General features: G+C 33.0%; 2 protein-coding genes across 2 annotated transcripts in view; both read left to right on the forward strand.

Moving 5' to 3' along the window:
• The window catches only part of LOC127880706 (interferon-induced protein 44-like), a 312,687-nt gene that overhangs the window by 53,179 nt on the left and 232,589 nt on the right, over positions 1–26,919 (forward strand). The window lies entirely within an intron of this gene.
• On the forward strand, positions 6,962–17,155 carry LOC127880707 (uncharacterized). The gene is made up of 4 exons (XM_052428051.1): positions 6,962–7,079; positions 12,151–12,704; positions 12,925–12,977; positions 14,185–17,155. The coding sequence occupies exons 2-4, from the start codon at positions 12,491–12,493 to the stop codon at positions 14,371–14,373; spliced, it is 456 nt and encodes a 151-aa protein (XP_052284011.1). The 5' UTR covers positions 6,962–7,079; positions 12,151–12,490; the 3' UTR covers positions 14,374–17,155.

Genomic DNA, 26,919 nt, shown 5'->3' on the forward strand with positions numbered 1-26,919 from the left:
TATATTTCCTGGAATCGCTAATGGAAGACTTCGTAGCATTCAAGCCTCCCAGAGAGATGGGGCTCTCAGATGTCCGTATCCTGATGCTGGGTCCAGTAGGGGCGGGCGAGTCAAGCTTCTACAACACCATCAACTCCGTCTTTAAGAGCCGCAAAGGGCTAGGACCGGAAAATCTTCACACAGCATAACGTCTGCGGTAACAACCTTTTAAGTCCGTACCATAAGTTATCAAGTGTTCAATGAATTATGTTTCATTGCTTTAATGATTAAAGAATTCATTAAATTAAAGTCACCATACTTGATTCGACATTTGATGGATTCTTATATTCTTAATTGAATTTTAATACAAAGCACCATTCCTGCGTAACAACTTGTACATGACTCCATTTAAAAAAATCATGCTAAATAGAGGCAATTTGATTGTTTAGCAGAAAAGCAACTTTGGATAGTGAGACTTGTTACACACAATTAAAATAATTAAATGGCATTCACTTACTTAAAAGACGTTTTAATGCTGCCAAAGAAATATTTCCCAAAGCGTTGCAAAGGACATGTGTATTATTTCAGTATACACCTCATGTAACGAAAATTCGGTCTGGATCGATACTTAACTTCCGGATCTGTTGTACCCGCGGTATCGATGTCATTCAGGGTTTGAACGGCATTTTCTACATCGAGTACAACTATTTGCTAGATGGCTATGTGTCCGATTACTACGAGGCAAGTGGTGCCATAGTGGTATAGATATTGCATTTGTATGATGCATACATAAATATCACATGGCTTCAAGAATTAGCTCAAGTTTGAAATAAGGGTACATAACGGTATGTTTTATTTACAATTATTGTTGCATTATGAAATTAAAAAAAATATTTAACCAGCAATGGAAGTTCAATGCTGTATTCGCTCATGTTCATTATCAATATTGGCGTTAAAAAATCTAAATATTTTTCAAGTTTAGCCATAGTGCAACGCTTATCCATTGTTAGAATACTTTTTTCTTAACATAACATAACCGATAGATACATGTGTATTCTATTTGCACACACGTATCTGTGTTTTTTAAAATATAATATTAACCTAAATGTAGATAATAAGTATAACCCCCGTTAAGGTTTTAGTTCTTGAGGCATTGGCAAGTTCAAGTACAAAAACATCTGATATTATAAGAGATGATAAAAACTATTGTAATTATATTTTGTGAATTTATTTTTTTTATTTTTTACTTAAAAAGGCAATGCATCAACGTTAGCGACCAATCACATACTTTATATGCGGTTTCGTAATTTTGTCATTGTCTCTTCTCCATCTAGTTAAACCCAGCTGTGCCTATTTCACCGGAGACAAACGGCTTCGTAGCACAGCCTTCTTTTGCGGACAAAATTCACTGCGTTGCATTTGTAATTGATGCATCTAGCATTGAGGACATTCCACCAATACTAGTGAAAACGATTATCAACGCACACAAAAATAATCAATCAATGTATGTGAAATAACAGTAAAACAAATAGTTAGTTCCAAAACAAAGCGTGCACTGTCTTTAGAGAAAACAAAGTAAATATAACGTGAACAAGATATAAACTTTATAACATATAAACAGCAGCACAATAGCCGGTTGGTAAATCGTTTTAGTTAAAAACAGGTGTTTCATTTAAGACGTTTACAGAACTATCAGTACAAATAGCGCATTATTAGACGCATGTCCATCGATTTTATCCGACGTTACCGCCGTCAAAAACTTAAACTGTTAAACTCATATTGATATGGAGGAACTGGCTGGTACGGTTACAGAGATATTACTTTTTATATCAAAACAAACTAACCAAAAGCATTCTGAAATTTTGACAAATTGATTGCGTTTACTTGAAATAGTTTTTTGTCAGGGATTCCGCAAGTTGTTTTGTTTATCAAGGTTGACCTGGAGTGCAAAAGAGTAGCCTCAAATGTTGCAAATGTGTTGACAAGTGCAAGCATCAAAGAGGCTGTCGAAAAAGTATCCACGATGTTCGGCATGCAGATTAACAACATCTTCCCGGTAAAGAACTACGTTTCTGAAATGGAGTTGGAAGTAGACACGAGCACCCTTGCCCTGCTTGCTCTGAGGCAGATTATGTGCTTGACCGAGGATTACATGGAGGGTCTTCAGGAGAATATGAAGCGAGTAAAGGTGTCGGCTGGCAATTGCGAGCAGCCTTCAGAGAAGGCCAATGATAAGGAGTAGATTGATAAATGAATTTGTTGAAATTAATTAAGGAAAGGGAACATACGCTGGGATGATATTTGAGTATTTGTTGGACATAATTCAAATATATACAAATATTCAAATTTTAAACTTAATATCAAAATAATAAGATCAATAAGATTTCGAACGTCCTACAAAGTACTGTTCCTGACTGCCAAAAATACCACTATTACTCGTATAGTATGCGTATCTTTGAAAAAAGGTTTAAATAATCATCTTCGAAAACGCCTATTAATTATTAACTTCGTCATTTGGCAACCCATACATTTTATATTCATAACCTTTAAGTAAACGTATTAGCGTTATCAACGTTTATTTCAATACCATACTTAATTGCATGTTACCTTTGTCGTATCACTTGAAAGAGTGAAATAATTTTCAAACACAGGTTTCCATCATTCTGAATCGCTTTTACTTAAGTTAATATCTAAATTCAAGATGAATATAGAAAATAAAGCCGGTTTAAATGAACGCTATCGAGCCTTAATAAATTAATTCATATTACAGACACATTTAAATGGTTAATGTTTGAATAACTAAATTATTGCTTGATAATCGTTGATTAAATATATGGCTATAACTATGAAAATGATTGCCTATTTGAAGGTAATGCAATTCGGGTTACCTGTATTTTTGTAATTGCGAGGCACTGAAATGTGATTAACATGTAATTTATATTTGACAGTAGAAAAGTAGAAAACACGGTGTATTAAAGTCGCAACAAAGATTGTGCGAGTTTTGGTAATAATTTTGAAAGAAATACATTATTATGTGAAAATAGGAAGTAGACTTTGATTAATATTCGGGAAGTAGTCTGCCGGAAAACACACACATTATGCTTTGAAACAAAAAACAAACATATAACAATTGATTGTCCATTCAAGTTGTGTTTTTTGCATCTGAAATGCCTGTTTTAGCAATCGACAGTTAAGTTTGAGGAAATAATTATGTTTACTTGCAGTAAAAAAGTCCACAACGGTTTTATTAATAAACTATAAATAATAAAATATCACCTTGACATGTTATATTGTTCGGTGACATTGATAGCTGTTTAATATGTATTTAAAAAATAATGTTTTATTGATTTCTAATATAACATTTTTAACAATCTTAATTTATGGCTTCTTTTATAAGACATATAACACAAACATGTCCTAATTTTATCAAACCAAGCTTGGTTTTAATAAATATTTGGTACCACCACTTTTATGTTATTTCTTTGTTATAGTTGTGAAAGACAAAAAAATGGATTGAATTATCTTTGATATAGCAATATAATATCGCAACTTATCGATACTTTTACCGTGTTTCTAAATGAAAATATTTGTCAATTTCCGAATGTCTAACAAAACAAAACTAGCATATACAAGTATACAATGTTATGAACAAAAACATGCAAATTATGCAATTTTGATGAAAATAATGCTAAAAGCATGCCATCTGTAAATGTACTAACTATTTAGTGTATCATGTTAACAATATATAGCACAGATATATCGAACAAGAGTTATAGGTTTTTAACCAGGTTTTCCGAAGGAAAAAACTGGTTATTAGATTGGCGAATGCGGGCGGGCTGGCTGGCGGGCTGGCTGGCTGGCTGGCGGGCTGGCGGAATAAGCTTGTCCGGGCCATAACTATGTCGTTCATTGTCAGATTTTAAAATCATTTGGCACATTTGTTCACCATCATTGGACGGTGTGTCGCGCGAAATAATTACGTCAATATCTCCAAGGTCAAGGTCACACTTTGAGTTCAAAGGTCAAAAATGGCCATAAATGAGCTTGTCCTGGCCATAACTATGTCATTCATTGTGAGATTTTAAAATCATTTGGCACATTTGTTCACCATCATGGGACGGTGTGTCCCACGAAAGAATCACGTCAATATCTCCAATGTCAAGGTCGCCACGACTAAAAATAGATTAAAAAAAAAAAAAAAACTTACAAAGGGGGTTAATTTTTTTTGGTCATTTCAAAATTCCAGTTTGAGTTTTCTCCCTTTATCAGATTTTTTTTTCACAATGAAAACCTGGTTTTGTGACAATTTTGTCCCTTGTTAATTCTATATTGGTAAATGTCTAACACTTATTTAATAAAAGCTTTGTCACAGACAAATCCGCAATCTATATCGGCTTTATAGTTATGTTGTTGGAGTAAGAACGTAATCTCGATTCGTTCTATTACCATAGAATTCACGCTTTTTGTTTGGCGAAAAAGCTGAAATGGCATGCATTTCACCATATGTTTCACTACATGCATACCCAGTTTTATCTGCTTAGCTTAAGTTCTTTAGGAGCTGTCGTCTTAATCGAGATTCAAGTTTTCAGCCGCCAACGAAAAACAAGGCCCTTAAATCGTAGCATAGGTAGCCAACGACTGCCCGAAGCAATTTACATACAATCATCAGAATATAGTGCTAACGGGCAAAATTGCAAATACGAGTGAAAAATAAGCACACATTGATTGACTAAACAACATGCAATAGTAATTTTCGTTTCTTGTAAAGGGCAAGCTAAACGTTCAGTAAGCCAATCAGCAGTAGAAGTAGAATTCGTATATCCCCAAGACAACCCGGTGATGTTCCGGTGATTAAAACGCTCAAATAACTTTCGGCGAAGCCAATGTTTGGAATATTACAATCTGGTTGCAATTGAGATTCGGAACTGTGATACAGAAGTCCGAACACCAATTTGTCGTGCCTGTAACGTAAGCATATGTCATACTGCAAACACAAAAGGGAGATAAGCACCAACAAGAATATGAAAAAAGGTTTAAAGAGTTACATCGCAATATAATATCGCAATAGAGCGCGTTACCATGGATAGTGTCATCCTCCCACGAATTTAAACTGAACACTGTTGTTTACTCGGTCATGGCTAGTTTATCATATGAATACATTTTTGCGGACAATGATATTTAGCAGACATAAAATAGGGTGTAAATTGAAGGGGCATTTAAAATAAAGTAAAACATATTTCTAAAACTGAAGCAAACAGAAATTTTATAAAACCCTAAAATAACGTGTATAGTTCCTATGTGGCTCTATATCCATTTAATGAGTTTCAAAAACAACTAAAGATAGTTTTAGCTATCGCAGGATTAAGAGTTTTTGAACTGATATAATGACGGGTAGACACCACTGAAAAAAGAACACATTGCCCGTGAACCAGTCTTAAGTACTTTTTTGAGTTATCACAGGATCAAGACGAAACGAATGGACGGACAGACGAACAAAACTCATAAATGCATGCATATTTTCCAAATGGCTCACTATCCGCATTCAAAGCTTCTTCATCTGAGAACAGGCATTTTGTAAGTGAACGCATGAGCAAGATTTTAGATTGTAAATTACTTCTGCACCCACAACATCTGTAACCATGACAAAAATACCGAAATAACGGCATATACACAATATGAGCGTCTATTCAAAATTGAAGTACTTTTAGTTATCACATGATTCAGATTTGAATTTTATTTATTTCTATAACTATACCTACCACATTTTCATCTACACACGTAATATACCCAAGCTTTAGAACATACTTATAAGTTAGTTGTTGTATTTAAAATTTAAAAAATAATTATCACCAAAAAGTGCTAGATGACCTTTTGATGACCGACAAGTTAGCCCTAAAACACAAAGAGGACAAAAGCTGAATGTATATAATCTTTCCATGAAGAACCTGGCATTGTCAGAAAACCGAGGCTATGCACTTAGTGAATTGAAATGCTTTTTGATGAATCCGTATTATATGATGATAATATACACACTTCGCCCGCTCATTCGAACTATTAATTGTCTTTTTCACTGTAAAATTTTCACGACATTACCACGCATTAATTTATACTTTATTAAGTGTCCTACGACGCTCATACTAGTATATAACATAGTTTCGTTTAAGCCTCTCAAGGGCTCTCGGAGGCCAGGATACTGATGCTGAGGGCTGTGCTGTCAGGCAAGTCCAGCTTCTTAAACACCATCAACTCTATATTCAATGATCGTAATTCGCAGAATGCTTGTAGCTGAAAAGCTACACAAAATGTCACCACTGTGCATTGTTCGCTGATGTTTTTTTGTTTTGGAAAACACATATCTGTGCTCAAGACAACCCTTCGATTATCACGTCGGATGAATGCAAAACTTCGGAGTAATTTTCCCCGAGTGCTGTCCAAGTTATTTTAATTACATCGAATTGTGTTATATACCTATCCATTTATTCTACAGTAACTTAAGCTTTCTTTAATAACACTAACTGTTGTTTTCAATAGTAATTTGTAGGAATTATTTTGATAAGTTGCAAGAACACCATTTTATTTTAATCGTTTAATCGGTTGTATTTGTTTACAGTGGAGGGGTGCATGACAAACACGTGTGAGTGTCTTATTATATTTAAATGTTCTTAAGCAAATTGTCAAGGATTAATGCATTTCTTATGGTTCCTCGATTAAGTTATTTAAATCATTAACTTATTCAGACATGTGTGTTTTGTAGTCATCGTGTATTCATACTCCCTAACCATCATACAACAAATAGACAACCTTCTCAAGTACGGTGTTATAACTTACTAATCATTATATGACAAAATTAAAGTATTTCAAAATATAAATGTTTGTTAATAACGTCTGATACGGAAGTTTAGCAAACATAATATTATAGCAACACAATACATTACATTTCTCTTCCTGGTTTTAGTTTTCGTATGCATCAGTAAAATATGCGCAATAAACGACCAACGATTTTGTGAAGCAGTGAGATCATATTTTAGTAAGGGGAGCTTTATAAACATATATTGTGCAATCTGTTTTGAGCTTTAGTTTGATGGCAAACAGTTAAACAGGTATGTTGTGTTTGTAACATTACTTGAGAGGATAAATTCATACATATTAAAATAATAATATTCAGATTATTTGATTAACTGAATGCTTAATTTAGGAATTATGCATTTAACTTGAACTAGAACGGTTAACATTTTCTAAACATAAATCTGATTAATTGGTTTAGTTATTTTTAAAGCAGTTGTGTAAATTCGTTTTAAATACACGAGTCTTGTGTTGTATTCTTATCAGCAGAGGAAGTAAATAAAAGGTATATAGAAGTAAACCTGCTCAAGTAATAATTTAAACAATAAAGAGGTTACAGAAGTAAAAGTATAAGGATTTACACTTTTTTCAAGGAATAAATCATTTTTTGTGTAAGTCTATTTTTGTTTGAATGACAAAATTATAAATCACAATAGTGTTAAGAAGTTCATATTCTTCTTTATTAACTTTGTGTTTATGCATTGGTTTAATTTGTAAAATGCTGTTAATAGGATCTCATGTTAGTTGTGTATTTTCGCCGTTGTGGGTCTAATCTTTTAGAAGGTGAAGGAATCATATTGATTCCTGTCCGTCCATCAGCTCGTCCTTTTGTCTGTAGTATAATTGTTTCTCGTGTTACTCAGAACATATTTTTGCTAGATGGATTAAACTCACCAACGTGTTAACTTTTTCACTGGTTGGGCGTTGCACTTAAATTTTAAGAGAAGTGGAGTTTTTAGAAAAAAGTGGAATGTTAAGGCATCCGTATCCAATGAAAATTTGTCAGTTTAAAAGTACGTTCAAAAATGAACTAATATATTCAATTAAAAAACGTTCGGAGATGCGCTTCTGTGTGTATACAATTACTTAGTGAAAATATGAAAAATACAAACAACCTTTATGAGAAAAACTTTGATTTATAACTATTTAAAACAGTTTTGTTTCCTCCCGTAAATATAAAACTTTAAAACAAAGCCGATACAGCTGAGGGTGTGTTTATATATACGACGCAGTAAGATCGCAGTGTGTCTCACAAGGTCTGCAGCATACCTGCATACATCTTAATGAGCAGGGTTTCGCTCAAGATAACTCTGCTTGCTCATTATTAGACTCTCCGTTTTGCATTTACCGTGTATAGAAGTAAAGTGGTCAATGCACCATAAGCGATTAACTATTTGTAAATACGGCTTGTTAGAACAAATACACAACATTAACATACGATTGTACTACCAAATAGGTTAATATTAAAGCGAAAGTGAAAGCAGATTTGCAATGCGTCAACAACAAAAAATTACCGTTATAAATGTTAATTGGAATGAAGTTAGTGACATGACTCAATATCATTTCTGCGAAATAAACAAATAATGCATACATCTCGGTAAAACATATTTACAAACACAACATTTTTTTTTAATTTCGTAAAACATATTAATTTGCATTCGCGTACTGTTGTTTTATTGTTATCACAACAAAAACAATAATTTCTTACACTTCCATCTAAATGAAAGGTTATCATTATGATATCATATAATTGTTACCGATTCAGATATTCGGTATAAAAAAAACTTACATTTCCGCGCCATACATTAGACGCAAAACATGTATTAAAATGTGCATTATTAGACGTTTTAATGTTGTTGTTTTTTCTGTTTAAATGACTTTCTTCATTTCATATATGTATGTGTACACAATCAATGCACAAAGGCATGTGCATGCAAAGTCTTTATTAACAATATGTACTTTGTTTTAACTATGTTATTACTATTTATAGTTTCTGCACAAACTGAATTACTATATACTTCCGTCAACATGTGTATCTGTTTTTCTTTACATAAATACTTATTTAAGTACAACACAATATTAAGTGATTCTAAACAAAAAAGGTTTCAGATTTAAATCTACACGTTAACGTCTTTTTGACAACATTAAACCCAATAAGGTAAGGTTTGCTAGTAGCAATAATAGTGGACAATATTAAAAACAATTCATTACACAAACTAGTTCATTTTTACCACAAAATCAATTTAATATTGAATTCAATATGCCAACAACATTAAACATAAATCATGTTAAACACGTGTAGCAGGTTTCATAATTTTTCATACATGCAATAAAAAATTACGTATATAGGTTTTTTTTATGAACGCAATTTTGAAATACATAATAGTCGTATAACTGTCCAAAAATGCTATTACATGCATTTGAATCTCTTGTTTTTTTTGCATAAATATTTATAGCAACTCTTAGGACAGCCTTAAATGTCTGTTACCTTCGAATAACATATTTTCTTTTGCATTCAAAAATGTACTTTTACTTCCATGAACAGAATGAAACAGTTGTCATTTAACGGTTTATTTGTTTAACCAAGAAGCTACATTTTGCAGTTTACTACTATATGTTAATTTGCAATTTTTTAGTTTTTAGGCTTTGTGGGATATATTTATTGAGAATTTTTACTGCGTTACAATCCCAAAAACAAATATGTTATTGATTTTTCTGACATTTTGCTAAAGTCCCATTTAAAATCAAGAGCACCGCATTACGGGTGCCAACGCTCGGCTACGGGTGCAGTTTTGAATAAATGAAAGCTTGTCAGAATATGTTTTAGAGGTCACGGTGACCTTGACCTTTGACATAGTGACCCAAAAATGGGTGTGGCGTGTAGAACGTATCAATGTGCATCTACATATTAAGTTTAAAAGATGTAGGTAGAAGCACTTTGATTTTAGAGCCAATGTTCAAAACCATCACAAAATGTTAAGGTTTTAGAACGACGCCGGCGAGCGACACGACGAGTCTACGAATCAGCCACGACTTTGTCAAGACTCTCACGAGTTCACCCCGAGTGAGTTGCGAGCCCGCTAAGATTCTCGCGATTTAGATCAATATCAATAGATATTGGCGCCTAATTCATTGGTGCGTTCGGTGAGGTCCTAGCTTAGTCTTGACCGATCTGCATCGTTCGTAATACAGTCGCAGTAGATTCTTACACATCGTAGTGAAGTCGCGACCCTATTCGCAAGACTTCAACCGAACCCCACGATTTGTCGTAACTCAATCGTACCAGTGTCGTAACTGAATCGTAGACTGTCACGAGTCTTCCCGATTCAATAAATGTGATAAATCGTAGCGAATCGTGGGCTTGTTTTTGTAGTGGAATAGGGCCATATGACAATACCTCGAGTTTTTTTCGAAAACGCCGAGCTAAAAATGAGTTTTTCCTAGTATTCTGGGGATAATCCTATTTTGTAACCATCGAATATATGTATTTTTCCTTTTTAAAACGCTTGTTCATGGAATTTTTCCCATTGTAGTAATAGTTAAAATCATACTCTATGGTACATATGTCATAAAATAAATTGAATTAATATCACGAAATATTGTAAGTTAAATAAATGGTACTTTCAATTAAAATATTTCGCAAAATATTTCGTAAAATAAAGTTTACCCATAAAAAGCAGTGTTTCTTATATCAATAGCCAATATTTCAACGCTAGATGTGATACCATAGATTTAACGAGATAAAAATGCTTGTTTTTATGTATTTTTGCGACAATATATTCCATAATAATGTCCCGCCACGATATCCGAACATTTACGAGCGATCGCGAGACTGGCTTTTGGCAGCGTTGGAAGAACGACGTATATATGAGAACTACATCCTTCTTTCGAAGCTGCGCTAAAGTAGCATCGCTCGTTACGAATAATTTAAAAAAGTAGTTGCATAGAAAATGCCATTAACCTAAATGGTCGACTCCCTATTTTAATGTGCATTACGGCAATCGTCAACATAGAATACAGAAAACAAATACCAGATTTTAATTGTTAAGAACATAGCCTGAAACTAAAAATCCAGATTGAGAAAGAAATAGCCCTCAGTAAATATATATTGCATACTTTTTTACAAAAATGGACTCGCATACAGTTTTCATAATGCTTGTCCACTTGAATAGTAGCCAGTTTGTGTTAGTTTATAATATTCTTTTTTTAATCTTCCAACATAATTGATTATATATAGCAGAATCTGATTGCTGTCACTGACAGAAACGTAACGAATCAAGATATTAAACTGTATACGTTTTCTACGTTATTGCTTATACGTAGAATTCAAAAATTTCATCATTATTTTCATTTGATGTTTTTTGCTAAAGACATTGCAAAACAGTTTTACGCCAACCTCTCAAGGTTGAAGACTTTATAAACTGAAGCCCTAGATAGCAATAATAGCAATCCATGTTGTTCAAAAACTGACCCATTTATGACAAGCGTTAAAAAAAATAAACAGCAGAAACTCAAGAGTTAAAAATACCATGGTATTATGGTGTCATAAATTAAGTTAATAAGAAATGATTACAGAGAGTCGTGAATTGGAGACAAGAGCAAAGAGTTTAACAGATTGCCACACTACTTAAAAAACTATTAACCTTTTTAAATAACCGACGACATTAGACGAATGCAATCAAAGGGAACGAAAATTGAAATTGACATTTATGAAGCTCCAGATCCGGTACGCTCGTAAAGCAAAAGGTACTGTAATTGAGACAAACAAAGTTTGTTAACATGTTAACAACTTAATACGAACACGTATTAAATTTCAGATATGTATACTTTTTTCTTTCCAGACACTGAACGTAGGTATTGTTTTTTCCTCTCTCTCTCTATATATATATATTCTATTCAATCTCAAACGTCTATTTGATCTTATATATTACAGAGACCAATGCGAGTCTGATGTGTATACCTGTGTGAACAAGAAAGTTATAAAACGTGTATACATTTTGTTTCAACATGTTATTTTTATCCTAAATCACAAAAGCATTATGCATGGTATTAAAACTTAGAACCTTTCACAATCTGATGGAATCCAAAGCGATTATTTAAGGAGCGTATTATTAAACAAAAATATTTAGAGTTTATTTATTTTATTTTCATATAGATTCTAGCTTTCGTTTGGTCTTTATCGTTTTCCTTTACGGTGCCGTTCTATGCTCTTTATCATCGCTTTTTTTCTATCTAGTTTTATTATTATTGTAATAGAGGTAGTAACATTTAATAAATTACAGTTTTCTTGTTTGACAACAATACTAGTTGATTCTTTTTTCCGTTTAGATTAAAAATACCCACAATCAAAATGACGGGGCAGCTGACTGAAAAATTCATGGATTAGCTCGAGTCCTTGATTGGCACGGGACCCAAGATCTTCACCCTTCTGTACAAAATAACCAGGGACGAGTGTTCACCGACAGCCTTCCACCAGAAGTGTGACAACCAGGGACCCACTGTGACGGTGCTGTAAAACCAACATGGCTCGGTGTATGGTGGGTATGGGAGTGCTAGTTGGCACAGCTTGGCAGCAAACATTCAAGACGGAAATGCGTTTCTGTTTCAACTGAAGTTTTCGGGGTCAGAAAAGTTCACGAAATTTCCAGTAGTAAATGCTGCGTATGGAATGGGTGGTAATGCTGATTTTGGACCGTTATTTGGTGCGACCGCAGATATGTATACATGTACATTTAATGGAACCATTAATCCTGCCGAAGGAATTTATACACGAAATGGAAAAATGAATATTGGAACCTATTTCAATAACAAAGGTGTCACTTCTGATCAGATCAACAAAGGATCAATGGCGGTTACAGAGCTTGAGGTCTACCGAGTGACAGGTGATAAGTCATAAATCTTTATTTTGTGAGGCACATTTTGTACATACATATCAACATTAAAATGCATTGTATGCTACATGTGTTTATATTTAATAACTGTTGCACTCGTCGCGTCCAGTTAATCAATGATATATTTATATAAGCAGCGCGCAATTTCACCACAAATGTTATGAAATTTGGCTAAAATGCCTTACACTTCATGTATGTTGAATAATTTTAGATGGAGAAAGGGAAATCATTCCTTGGCGGAAAGCACCGGAATGGAAAGAAAAGGTTTTTTGCTTCTATCGAGAGCAACTAACTCATGAAATGTCGAACTTTAATAGAGTTTGTTTCTCCTTGTTTGACACATGCACATGAAGCAGGAGGGTCGGGAACTCGGTACATTTCTATTGTTTACCCATGTTTTTTACATGATTTTTTTTCTATTTACAAAACTGTATTTATTTGAAATCAGCCATACATGCACATGTTGTGCGTATTGCAAACTAAGGCTTGATCCAATTGTGTATTAGAGTTTCGAAAAGAGTGAAGACAAATATTCCGAATAATATATTATTATGTGATTAGTTTGAGTTTGCCCAAACATTTGTACAACTAAAATGGACCATTCATTTTTATTTTGTAATATGTTTTGGGTCGCGGTGATATTGCTGGGACCGTAGCGGAAGATGAAAAAAGTACATTTGTTGACAAACATATTTTCATCTAAAACATCTAAGTAATTTGGTTGAAAAAAAACATATAGAAAGATAAATTTCTTAATAGCGAATGAAAATACGTTTCTATGAGAAATATCTGCATCGTAAATTGAATTTTATCGATTAATTTGAACAAACTATTATCTTACAATTTATCCTATTACGATTCTTAACAAGTAACTCTGCCTTATAATTAATTATTTGCAAATGCCAATTATGCTTCTCCTTAAGAGTGTAATATTTATTTTGGAGTATTCACGTATATAAAAAATAATACAACTATCAGTACTATATCAACTTCCTAGAGACAATGATGGAAGACATCGTTGCGTTTAACGAGATATTTGAAATCTTGCCACTCTAATTACATGAACGAAACGTATACAAGTAATGTCGACAAATGTGTAACGTACCTCATAGTAATCAGGTACATGACCATCGAGCAGATAGTTGCACTCTAGAATTTTTAAGCCTTGGGTGACCTCCAAACCGCGAGTGTCGCAGAGTCGGAAGTTAAGCGCCGCTCCAGACGGACTTTTTGTAACGTGAGGCGTGTACTCAAATATCACGTGGTTTTTAGTTGTAGTTTTACGATTATCAAAGTTACATTAATTTATATAATAATCTATTGTACATGCTTTCATATGTATTTCCAATAAGTACTTTATATAATCTGCAATAACATTATGAAAAACAATTATTAATGGGAAAATTGAAATTGCACAAGAAATAATTGTATAAGGTATACAAAGTATTGTATTTGCATTATCTTCCTTCAGTTCAACCCAGCTCTGCCCATTTCATCGGAGACCCATGGGTTTGTACATCAACCTTCTTTCCCGAACAAGATTCACTGTGTGGCTTTTGTTGTGGATGCGTCCAGCATTGAGGAAATGCCACCTAAACACTTGGAGAAAATGATTAGCACTCAGGAAATCCTGAATTTTATTGATGTCGATCATTTTTAAGGAAGCTTGATAAATCAAATGTAGAAAGATATGAATATCTATTGTGATAGCAAAAATGTCTGTTATTTAGTTTTTTTGGGGGGAATGTATATAACATATATTATGAATGAGTGTTATATGCATTCAACAAATATTCAAATCGCATTGCGTTTAACCATGTCTATTTGTGTTATTTGATATTACTTTCCAGGGATTCCAAAAGTTGTTCTGCTTACCACGATTGATCTGGCATGCAGGAAAGTAGCCGCTAGTGTTGAAAATGTGTTTAAAAGTGGAAGCATCCAAGAGGTGGTCAAGAAAGTATCCACATTAGTCGGCTTGCAGTTTAATAACATCCATCTTCCCAGTAAAAATAACGTTTCTGAGATGGAATTAGACGTGGACATAAGCATCCTGGCCCTGCTTGCTCTTAGGCAGTTTCTGTACCTGACAGAGGATTACTTAGAGGGACTGCAAGGGAAGCTGAAAAGAGTAAGGTGTCGACTGTTAATAATCAATCATCGGAGAAAGTCAATGGGAAGGATTAGTTATATTATTGTTTTCATAAATATATGTATTTACATCTGCAGTATATTCGGATATGCGTACACGGCATATAAAAATATCTCTGGCAGCCACAAAATAATCAAATGAGTAAATGTATAATAAACTTTTTATATGGATTGGACTTTTATTGAATATTTAAGGAAGATTACTGATAAACAATAATTAGGATTAGAACTGATAAACATATATAAGGATGAGAAGAGTGCATTTATTAACGGAAGAGTCAGATAAAATAGCTTTAATAGGAACAACTTGATGACAGATGGTAAGAGGATTACTAAATGAGTTCTTCTTCTTTCTGGTTGTTTTAGTTTCTTTAATTTGTTTATGTTTTCATCTGAGAAACGTTAACTATGTTGTATATTTTTTCGTGGGTTTAGTGGTTTTGAGATTTAATTTAAAATGCGAGAAATGTGTGTCTATTTAAATTGGTTTTGAATGAAGTTGTGTATGTTCTTCACTTTGTTATTAAACAATATTTGTATTTGTTAACTGTTCACAGTAACGGTATTACCAAGATGTTATTCAGTTATACTTTATTGCTATTTGATTGTTGAAAATGCTGTGACTTCGTGTCGCTTCATTATAATCGCTTTGTATTACGTGGTGCACATACAAAGATAAACTATATGCGTTAGTGAGTTACATGATTTATACATTTGAAACGAACAATTTGATACTATTAACATGTACGAACAATAAGTAAAAACAACACAAACTCTGTACAATGTAAAATGTTTGCTGCCACATATAGTATGCTAAATAAGAAATATGCTTTATTTGTTAGATTGAGTGTAAATACAAATTCTAAAGAGGGTTGTTGGTGGCTTATAAATTGTAAAGAAATCTATAATTACGAATACCATTTAACGATTATATCTGTATGGAACTTACAACACATACTTGTAATTGTTATTTTATCTTATGACAGACTATAAGTGTTATTCCATGCATATCTGTTGATACAGAACACGTTGTACATTACTCTACATGTAACATCGATTATACACAATACCGGTAGGTACACCAATTGTGTTGGTGACAAACACTTTACTTTCCTCCCAATTATAGTTTAAGTTCAAGTTAATTTTAATTTATCGGAAATAACCAATATTACCGCATGTGATTAACGAGAACACAATATTCGTGTCCCTTTACATACAATATTATTCTAGATGTAAGTTTCCTTAAATGTTAAAAATGGAATCGTTCAAATAGTTAAACTAGTCGCAAGAAAAATACTAAACAACTAAAGTGAAGGCTGCCTGAAGAAAATTTCCGGTAATATGGTTTGAGAGATAATCGGTGCAATATTGATTTTATGTGACGTATAGCCCGTACCTTTAATAAGAAAAGTGCTTAATAGCATTTTTAAATTATAGGGTGTGTTCATTGACTTAAAAAACGCATTCGATACAGCCATAAATGATGAAATATTTATTAAATTTGCTTAGCCTCAAATAATTGGAAAATGGTAACGATGCTAACTCTGCCTTTGTAGTCAAATATATTCAACTTAATTTTAGAGCAGGTTGTTTGTGGCGTATGACATCCATAATTATGAATACCATAGCATGATTAAATCTTGATGGAACTAACAATAAATACGTGTTATCGTACTATTATCTAATGAAGACTATACGTGTTATTGTATGCACATGTGTGTTTATCATCCCAAAACCAAACACCACGCCGCTTGCTATTTTTAAAGGCTGATTGATTGATTGTATCATTTTATGTCTAAACCGGTAAAGACTTAAAGGCTACACTCCACTAAATGATAGCTGTAGAAAACTGTAGTGATAACTCTCCGAAGATTCCTTATCAAAATTACAATTTCTGTGTATCTTAACGACCTCCATGTTAGTCGAATTACAAATAATGTTTCGATCTATTATATGTTATATATATACTAAAATAAAGAAATAATATTAAATAAGAAACAATATCATATGTAATGTAATGTATCTTTTTATTGCATTATTACCCGCCTCGTTTATACATCTACGTACTTTATTGCTCATAGTGAAAATGATTATCCTTTCTACCTTCTATATGTGTTGACGCTACTTGAAATATGTTATCTATATTGAATAATCAAGAAAGAACATGTAATAAGACGCTATTTGAAATATGTTATATATAGTGTATGTATATAATCAAGAAATACTATGTTATTAGAACCATACCATATGTAATATAATCCATCATTTTTACATAATATTGCACGCCTCGTCTATACATGTATGTACTTTTTTGCTCATGTATTCATGTCAAACATGAATTGAGTTGAAATAAAAGGTTTTTAACTTGACTTGACTATATAGAATACGTTGCACATTATTCTACATGTTACATCGATTATACACAATAATGGTAGGTTCACTAATTTGAGTTTGAGACGAACAGCTTGTGTATGAGAACAAGTCATTTTGTGAGAATAATAAAGAAACCCTTGGTTTAACAAATGGGGAGTCGTTCTTATCTTTCCTTTGTTTTATTTATTTAAAATGTTAAAGGTTCCTGTAGAGGCTTCAGTTTGAAAAATGTGGGACCCCTTGCATTGAACTCAAATTTGACTAAAGAAAGAGTGCCACATTGAAAATGTATACATATATGCTTAAAAGGATTGTTTTCCTTCAAACTGCTACCAATTTTGTACAGCAACGTCTCATACCATCAACAAAATCAACAAAATACAAAGCGATTTTAACACAAAAATAGACATTATTTTCAAAAATCTGAATCAAGTTTATTCCACGTATTTCGGCGGAAAAGTATATCACTTGTGAATAATATCGACATTGACAAGGGCAAGTTACGCTTAAATTGTGAAAAAAAACGTTTACAAATCTAGAAATATCAAAACTGGAACGCATGTCAATTCATCACGATGCGGGCAGCCATTTTTTAATTAATAAAATTAAAAAAGAAACACTCACTCAGCGCCTAATTGACATTCCAAATGGTTGTCGATGACAAATGCATTGGATTGTAATCTTTCCGTTTATGTGTGCAAAGTGCATGATCAGACAGCATAAACACTCAAAAAATGAAGTTTGTACGAAGAATTTCACCAATGTTTACATTTGTTGTCAAATCACATGTACTTGTATTATTGCGCACAAAATAGTATGCTTACAGACTGACAGACAGATCGAAACGAAACTCCGTTCAATTCATCACGGAATACTATTTTTTTGAAAATATAGAATAATACATCGGTGCAACAACCTAAAAGTAAAAATAATTCTTTTATACGGAGTTTTTAAAGTGACGAAAGTGACAACAACGGAAGTCGGATGGATATTCTGTGAGATGCACTTCGGCTCTAGAAAAACAATAAAAATACACTTTACGGGTTGGGGACGATTTTCAGCTGAACAAGATTTGCAATAGGGTAAGTGATTGTATATCTGTGTGGTCATTTCTGTTATTAAGTGCGATATCTTCCTGATCAATGTGAACAGTTGTTTTACTATTTGCGACCCAACTGTAAAAATAATGCTGTGTTTTCTTACCCCTTCACGTGATTTCGACCGATTTGTATTGCACGTTTTTCTACAGAGCACCGCGAGTGCCACGCTTTCAAAATGAGTAGAAGGAATCGAAAAATATAAAAAGATTTGATTTTCCAAAAGGAAGACACTCTTCAAAATGGTACAAGGACAATATTCAGAATGAAAGAAAAAAACACCACGCCTAGCTTTATCCATGAAAGAACAGCCTTTGGAAATTACAATAGCCAGGGTGAAACAGCAGCAAACAAAACGACTTTATGAGCTATACAGGTAAGTGTTTCTTGTTTTTACTTTATAAGAGTTTGAAAAGCTTAATTGGCCTGTGACTATACAGTATTTTATGCCAATGGCATAATAAGGCCATTAGGGGTCTGTTGTCTAGTGACCCCAACCAGGACATATCAAGTCGGATCACTGGCCTTTGTACTGTATACTTCAAAATTGCATTGGGGTAGGCACTTTCCCTATGATAATTATTGGTGTGTAAGTCATGGAGCATGGATCAGTAAATTGTCAATGTAACTGAAATATTGTCCTGAATGATTGTCCGGGTGGCGTTTGTCTGTCAATCTTTTAAAAGTACAAAGTATTTAATTTTTTTAATGCAGAAAAATCTGCTCATTATATTTAAAGTTTGCTACATGGTTGTTATATGAGGGCTTTTGATGCTTTTACATGTAACAGATGTGAGAAAATAACGCTGTAATATTGGGACTCGAACCCGATACAACCACATGCCATGACAACGCTTTCCAACTGAGCAACACCACCAACTTACAGATATCTACCTTGATAATATTAAGTACTACTACAAACTCAACCACAGGAATGGATTTCATCGAAAATGTCTCGAGTACACAGATCCTTTTTGCAATAATTCATGAGTATTTGTAATCAAAGCAGTTCTCGTGGTTAATTTACATTAGGCGCCAATGTAACCAAAAGTGATTTCTACCATAATGAAGCCTGAATGAAACATGCATTTATTTTCTAACCATTAAGCATGTTTGAGTTTGTTTTCTATCTTACAGAAGAATTTCCATGTGATTAACTTAAATGTTGAAATTCTTCTCCATAACTTGATTCATTAACAAAATATCTTTAAAAATATCCTTACAATTTTCCATAATGTACTGGTTTTGCGTGACATTTTATGTAAAACGCAATTTTCAATTCTATACTTCGATAAAACTTACAGAAATATTAGTAATTGCCATCATTTAATGAATAACAAAATGCATATACTTTTTAAAAAAAAGAACAATGCTTCTTACTTAAGTTGATATCTCTTATAGCAAGTGTTGAAAGCAATTATGTTCTTGGCAATTTTTTGCCACAATTTTCACCTCTTCACATATTAAGAGGTGGCATCATAAAGTGCTTCGACATTTATAGCCAAATAGTGCCCTTTTTACATGTCACATGCTTATTCTACACATGTGTACAAGCATTTATACCCGTATTTGTTCATATAAATTTTGAACAGCTGAATACTAAATGTGGTCATATTTTTTCCAAAGTGTACATTTTGTAAGAAAGTTATTTTAAATTGTTCATACGATAGAATTTGAAAGGTTTTACATCATTTTCATCAAACCATTTATGCTTTTCACAAGATTTACTGCATATTTGATGCCAAAACCTTGTTAAATTTTTTTGCAAGTAAAATATCATGTCCCAAGTACACGAAATTTGTATCAAGTTTGATGGACAGGTGTTATATTTTAAAAAATACACTAATTTTCTGGAAAGAAGTACACAGAAGGGTGTAATAAAAGAGAAAAAAGTTGGTTTCTTCACTGTGGGGTGAAATACTCTAAATATATGGGTATGTCTCCATTTTTTTTGTGTTCAGAAGAAACATATAAGCATATAAATGATTATCTGTAGGAAGTATATTTGACTTTAACATAAAATTATTAAAAAAATACATTTCCTATTCTCAAATTAATGTAAATTTAAAAACAATCTTTCTCCAATAATCTTTAATGTTAGGCGGAAGTTGGTTATTAAATGTTGTACATGTACACTTGGGACACAAAATTAATGTTTTTCTTATAAACCTCCAGAAAGTGAAAACAAACTTACATTATAGCAGAATAAATGATAACATTTCTATTCAAGACAGCATTCAAAATCAAAACTGAAGAAAAAAGCCAAAATAAAAGTTGAATATGGTCAAATGTCAAATATGATGGATGACAAAGTCTTTCAGACACTTATAATTAAACCACGCAGACTGTCACCTTCGTGGTACAATTCCTACGCATTTAAACTAAAAACCTTGTAAAAACCTATGATAAGAAACGGTACAGCACTCATTATTATTTCATTATTGTAATGACACCTTACCAAAAGGTATAGAGGATATATCGTATTACATGTAAGAGGACATTTTGTTATGTATAAAGTATAAAAAGAACAAGGTCTAATTTATAAAGAACAAGGTCTAATATATAGAGAATATATTGTTTAATATATAAAATTTAATTTTATAAGAATTTGTTATCCCATTCTAATTTGTATTCTATTTTACTTACTGTTTGGGTATTTCTTTGAATAAATGAAAACTTAAGTTCTCAAGTACAAATAACCTTAAATACATCAACCTTAAATCATCAAACGGACCTTCTAGCACAGATTATTTTTTAGAGAAACATTAATTTTTATAGTAAAATGTAATACAAATTTTAAATGGATTTATGTATGTTGAATGGTTTGCTTATTTTACTTGTATACATGTATGTTTTCCATGTATACAAATGTTTGTAAATTGTACACAGTTTTGGCAAAAGCTAGTTCTTGCACATTTTCTTATAATGAAAACTAAACTTGACATATTTGAAGGCCATCATAAATTTTGATAAATGTGAGTTTTTACTTTAAGATACACTGCTTTGAGGCCAGGATATTTTTTTAGGAATATAGTTTTGAAAAAGATGTGTAAAAAACATGAGCATTTCATTTTTTCCATTATTTTTTAAACTACACTTCTGATTTTGTACTTAAATTTTGCTTAAGAACAAACTTCATGTTGACAAAACACAAGAACAATATTGATAAAATGTTTTAATAGGATTTTATTAAGTGCTTAAGACATGTACATTTATGAAAAAAACATTGAAAACATTTGGTTAACATTTTTTGTTGTGAAAAAGTGTTTACATCTGACAGAACGGCTGCACTCAGTTATAAAACCTGAAGCCTTTCCCTATGCATTCAAACAAAACTGTTGCCATAACTTAACATCTAAAATGTTATAAAAATATTTATTTAGGTTTCATTAGGCTCGACTATTATATATAAAAATATATATAGTGGAGCTATCCTACACACCCCGGCGTCGGCGTTCCTGTTAGCGTGCAAATGTTAAAGTTTGCTTACTACACCAAATATTTGCAATGTCCCTTGCCATATTGCTTTCATATCTTGCATACTTCTTTACCAACATTACCCCAATCTATAAACAAGAGCAGGCAACTTTATCAAGTATATTGTAATAATTATGGCCCTTTTTCCTCTTAGAATATGCATATTATTGATAAATCTATGTTAAAGTTTCCGTACCAGACCAAATATTTTCAACGTCCCTTGACATATTGCTTTTATATTTTGCATACTTCTTTACAAACATGACTCCAACCTATAAACAAGAGCAGACAACTCTATCAAGCATTTTGTAATAATAATTACCCATTTTCCACTTAGAATATGCATATTATTGATAAATCTATGTTAAAGTTTCCGTACCTACCCAAATATGTTCAATGTCCCTTGACATATTGCTTTAATATTTTGCATACTTCTTTACCAAATTGACCCCAACCTATAAACAAGAGCATAACACTCTATCAAGCATTTTGTAATAATAATAACCCTTATTCCACTTAGAATATGCATTTTATTGATAAATCTATGTTAAATTTTGCGTACCAACCCAAATTTTGTCAATGTCCCTTGACATATTGCTTTCATATTTTGCATACTTCTTTACCAACATAACCCCAATCTATAAACAAGAGCAGACAACTCTATCAAGCATTTTAACAGAATTATGGCCCGTTTTATACTTAGATAAAGATATTTGATTTTTTTTTCAGAAAAGTTTATTTTTCGTTATAATATGATAATTTATCATTAAAAATGACGTTTTCACTAATTAATATCATAGCCACACGCTAACCACTTGTGATTCTAAAATGTTACAAATTTTATCAAATTGGTGAATGGTGAGTCTTATTATCAATCATACCTGGATTTTTTAAAAAGTAGTTCCGTTTACTTATTTTTAGAACTTTGTTTAGGAAATTTATACAAAAAAGGGATGTTTGTAAAACATGCATGTCCCCAATATGGGCTGTCAGTTGTTGTGGCAGCCATTGTGTGAATACGTTTTTTGGCACTGTGACCTTGACCTTTGACCTTGTGACCTGAAAATCAATAGAGGTTATCTGCCAGTCATGAGCAATGTACTTATGAAGTTTCATAATCCTAAGCCTAATTATTCTTGAGTTATCATCAGGAAACCATTTTACTATTTCGAGTGTCTATGACCTTGACCTTTGTCCTAGTGACCTGAAAATTAATAGGGGTCATCTGCCAGTCAAGATCAGTGTACCTTTGAAGTTTCATGATCCAGGCGTAAGCATTCTTGAGTTATCATCCGAAAACCATTTTACTATTTCGAGTCACTGTGACCTTGACCTTTGACCTAGTAACCTGAAAATCGGTAGGGGTCATCTGCCATTCATGATCAATGTTCCTATGAAGTTTCATGATCCTTGGCGTATCAAAGCGTTCTTGAGTTATAATCCTGAAACCATTTTTCTGTTTCGAGTCACTGTGACCTTGACCTTTGACCTAGTGACCTGAAAATCAATAGGGGTCATCTGCCAGTCAAGATCAATGTACCTATGAAGTTTCACGATCCTAGGCTTAAGCATTCTTGAGTTATCATCCGGAAACCGTTTTACTGTTTCGAATCACTGTGACCTTACCCTTTGACCTAGTAACCTGAAAATCAATAGGGGTCATCTGCCAGTCATGATTAATGTACCTATGAAGTTTCATGATCCTAGGCCTAAGCGTTCTTGAGTTATCCGGAAACCATCTGGTGGACGGACGGACGAACCGACCGACGGACCGACATGTGCAAAACAATATACCCCCTCTTCTTTGAAAGAGGGGCATAATAAGTGAAAATCTTTTCCGATCAATAACTCGTCAATGAATTTACCGATTGGCTTGAAACTTTATATGTGCTTTGACTTTGGATAGTAAATGGCCGCTATCAAAATTGGGGTCAACAGGTTAACAGTTATGATCACAGTCACAATAAGTGTAAAAATCGTTTCCAATTAATAACTCGTCAAGGAATGGATCGACTGACTTGATCCTTCCCATGTGCTTTGGCCTTGGACAGTAGATGACCCCTATAAAATTTGAGTTACTATGTCAAATGTAAAGGTCATTGCAACGCTAAGTGTGAAATCAGATTCTTATGGTGCGATCCACAAAAGACAAGCTAGGTAATAATGTGTATATGTGTACTCCCAAATCAATCGGTGAACTGCATAAGAGGGAATGTTTTGATGAGACGCAGTTTTTCAGCAGAAGTTAAGATGCAGGAGTTGTCTTCTCAGAAGCAAAACTACGTATCTTAGCCTCATCTTTGAGAGTACCACTCTTTGATGTCTGTAAGCCAAAAAGCATTAAAATACCTATTTCTTTATTAAAGCATATTACATTACATTGTAAAATAATAATTGTACCCACGCTTTTTGAAAAGCGTTGGGATATTTTGGTTATCTCCACTGTCCGTCTGTCCGTCTGTCTGTCTGTCTGTCCGTCCCGGCCACTATCTCCTCCTACACTTTAAGCACTAGAATCTTGAAACATACACACATGGTAGCTATGAATATATGCGTGACCCTGCACTATTTGGAATTTTGATCTCAACACTGGGTCAAAAGTAATGGGGATTGGGGCGGAGCCGGGTCAGAGATTTTCACTCATTTTATGTTATCTTACATTAACTTCTTCATTTCTGCACCGTTTAAAAAAATACTTCAAATTGATACTGAACCTCTCTTATGACAATACAGTCAATCTTCACTATGCATGGCCCCAATGCCAACCCTGGGTCGCCCCGCTCACATAGACCACACCCACCCAAAATTGCCTTTTACTATAATTTCTTCATTTCAACACCGATTCACTTCAAATTGATACTGAAATTCTCATATGACAATACGGTCAATCTCAACTATGCATGACAATACGGTCAATCTCAACTATGCATGGCCCCATTACCAACCCTGAGGCGCCCCACCCACATACGCCAGACCCACCCAAAAATGCCTTTTACTATAACTTCTTCATTTCTACACCGATTCACTTCTAATTGATACTGAAATTCTCTTATGACAATACCGTCAATCTCAACTATGCATGGCCCAATAACCAACCCTGGGGCGCCTCGCCAAAATAGGCCACACCGACACAAAATTGTCGTTTACTATAATTTATTCATTTCTACACCGATTCAATTTTAATTAATACTGAACTATTCTTATGAAAATACGGTCAATCTCAACTAAGCATAGCCCCATAACCAACCTTGGGGTGCCCCGCCCACATAGGCCACACCCACCCAAAATTGCCTTTTACTTAACTTTTTCATTTCTACACCGATTCACTTCTAATTGATACTGAACTTCTGTTATGACAATACAGTCAAATATGCATGACCCAATTACCAACCCTGGGGCGCCCCTGGGTCAAACATGCGGGCGTAGGGATACGCGTCGGCCTCTGCCGCGCCATTTTTAGTTACCTTTTTTTTTATTGTTTATTATTGTTAATTCTTTAAGTTTATATTTGTTTAATTTAGTTTTAAATATGTTTTTATTTAATTATGTAAATATATTGAAAAATGATTGATGAATAAATAACTTGAAAATTTGTACCAGTTTTGTTAACGTATTTTATCGTATTTCCTGAATATCAAAAATGATGAATGTTAATTGAGTTGAATGAATTTATAAAATAATTTCTCAGTTAATATGCTCAGTAAATCAATATAACTTTATAAATTAATAATTTGCCAAAATTTCTAAACCTGTATTTAAAATTTGATAAGAACTAGACAATGTTTATCATTCAACATTGAAATCATACAAACATATGGTTAAATACAAATTTGACATCTAAAACGAAATTTGAAATGACCAACTCATTAATCAACTTTTCCCGCCATATTGCCGAACGTGATTCGCTACTGGCGACTTCACTAGGGTTTCAAAAAGTGCCTGTAAAAACCGTTAAACAGCAGCTTATGTGATAATTTTTATGTTAATGTATTCTTGCATAACTTACCTTTCGAATGACAATAGGATTTTGAAGGAAAAGTTCAAATGAAATTAATGGTAAGTGTTTCTTGGAATTCTCATTACCCAGACGAGGCTCACTTTGTAAACACGGTGAATTCATGTAGATATGAAATAGATATGCAATACACTATAAAAAAATAACAAGGTCATCACTGGGAAAAGAAAATATACATTTCACAAGAAAAATAATTATTCCCGTTTAAAATACAGTTCGATCAGTAATTTATATAGGGGTTAGAGCAATTGAATGATCGTTTCTGAAAAATGATCCGCTACTAGAAAAGATCCGTTACTGGTGACCAAACAGTACATATAACATAGTCATATCCTGGTCTATCGTAATTCGTGGATGAAACAAATAGAACAGTTTTATAAGTAATTATATTTTTATTTTTATCAAATTTATATAATTAAGCATAAATTAAATCCTCGCCTGTGTGAATAATAACAAAGAATCAAATTCAATTGTAATCTTGTCTTCCAAATTCAAGTTAACAAACACCATCCATCAGACTGAACTGCCATTTTGAACTCATGTAAGTTCGTGGATGACACATGTGACGTCATTACTCCAGAACAGCTGATTAGGCCAAATGTAGAAATGTGTGCTTTCTAAACATTGATTAATACATGAATGAAAACAATTTAAAAAAATACATGTAACTCAACATTGAACATTTATAAAGAACATTATTTAATGAAATATTTAATGTTTCAACGGAGTTGGATTGGCCTGTAAATTAATACAGGTAGTAAGCGTGTGGCTATGATATTTATTAGTCAAAAATAAACAAAATATAACGAACAATCAACTTTCTGAAAAAAAAATCACTATCAAATAAATAAATATATATATATATATATATATATATATATATATATATATATATATATATATAATATATTAAAATAAGGTATCCAAATCAAGATCACCCGTAAACAGGCATAACTTCATCAAGTGTACAGCTATTTTCACAAACTCGGTCTTTTAAATGCAACGCAGAAATAAATTTCCTTGCATTTGCAGAAATCTGGCAAGATATGTACATTTCCAGATAGTAAATTCATTTCTGCGTTGAATAAGACTG

The sequence above is a fragment of the Dreissena polymorpha genome, chromosome 5 (assembly GCF_020536995.1).
Source record: "Dreissena polymorpha isolate Duluth1 chromosome 5, UMN_Dpol_1.0, whole genome shotgun sequence".
NCBI classification, from domain to species: Eukaryota; Metazoa; Mollusca; class Bivalvia; order Myida; family Dreissenidae; genus Dreissena; species Dreissena polymorpha.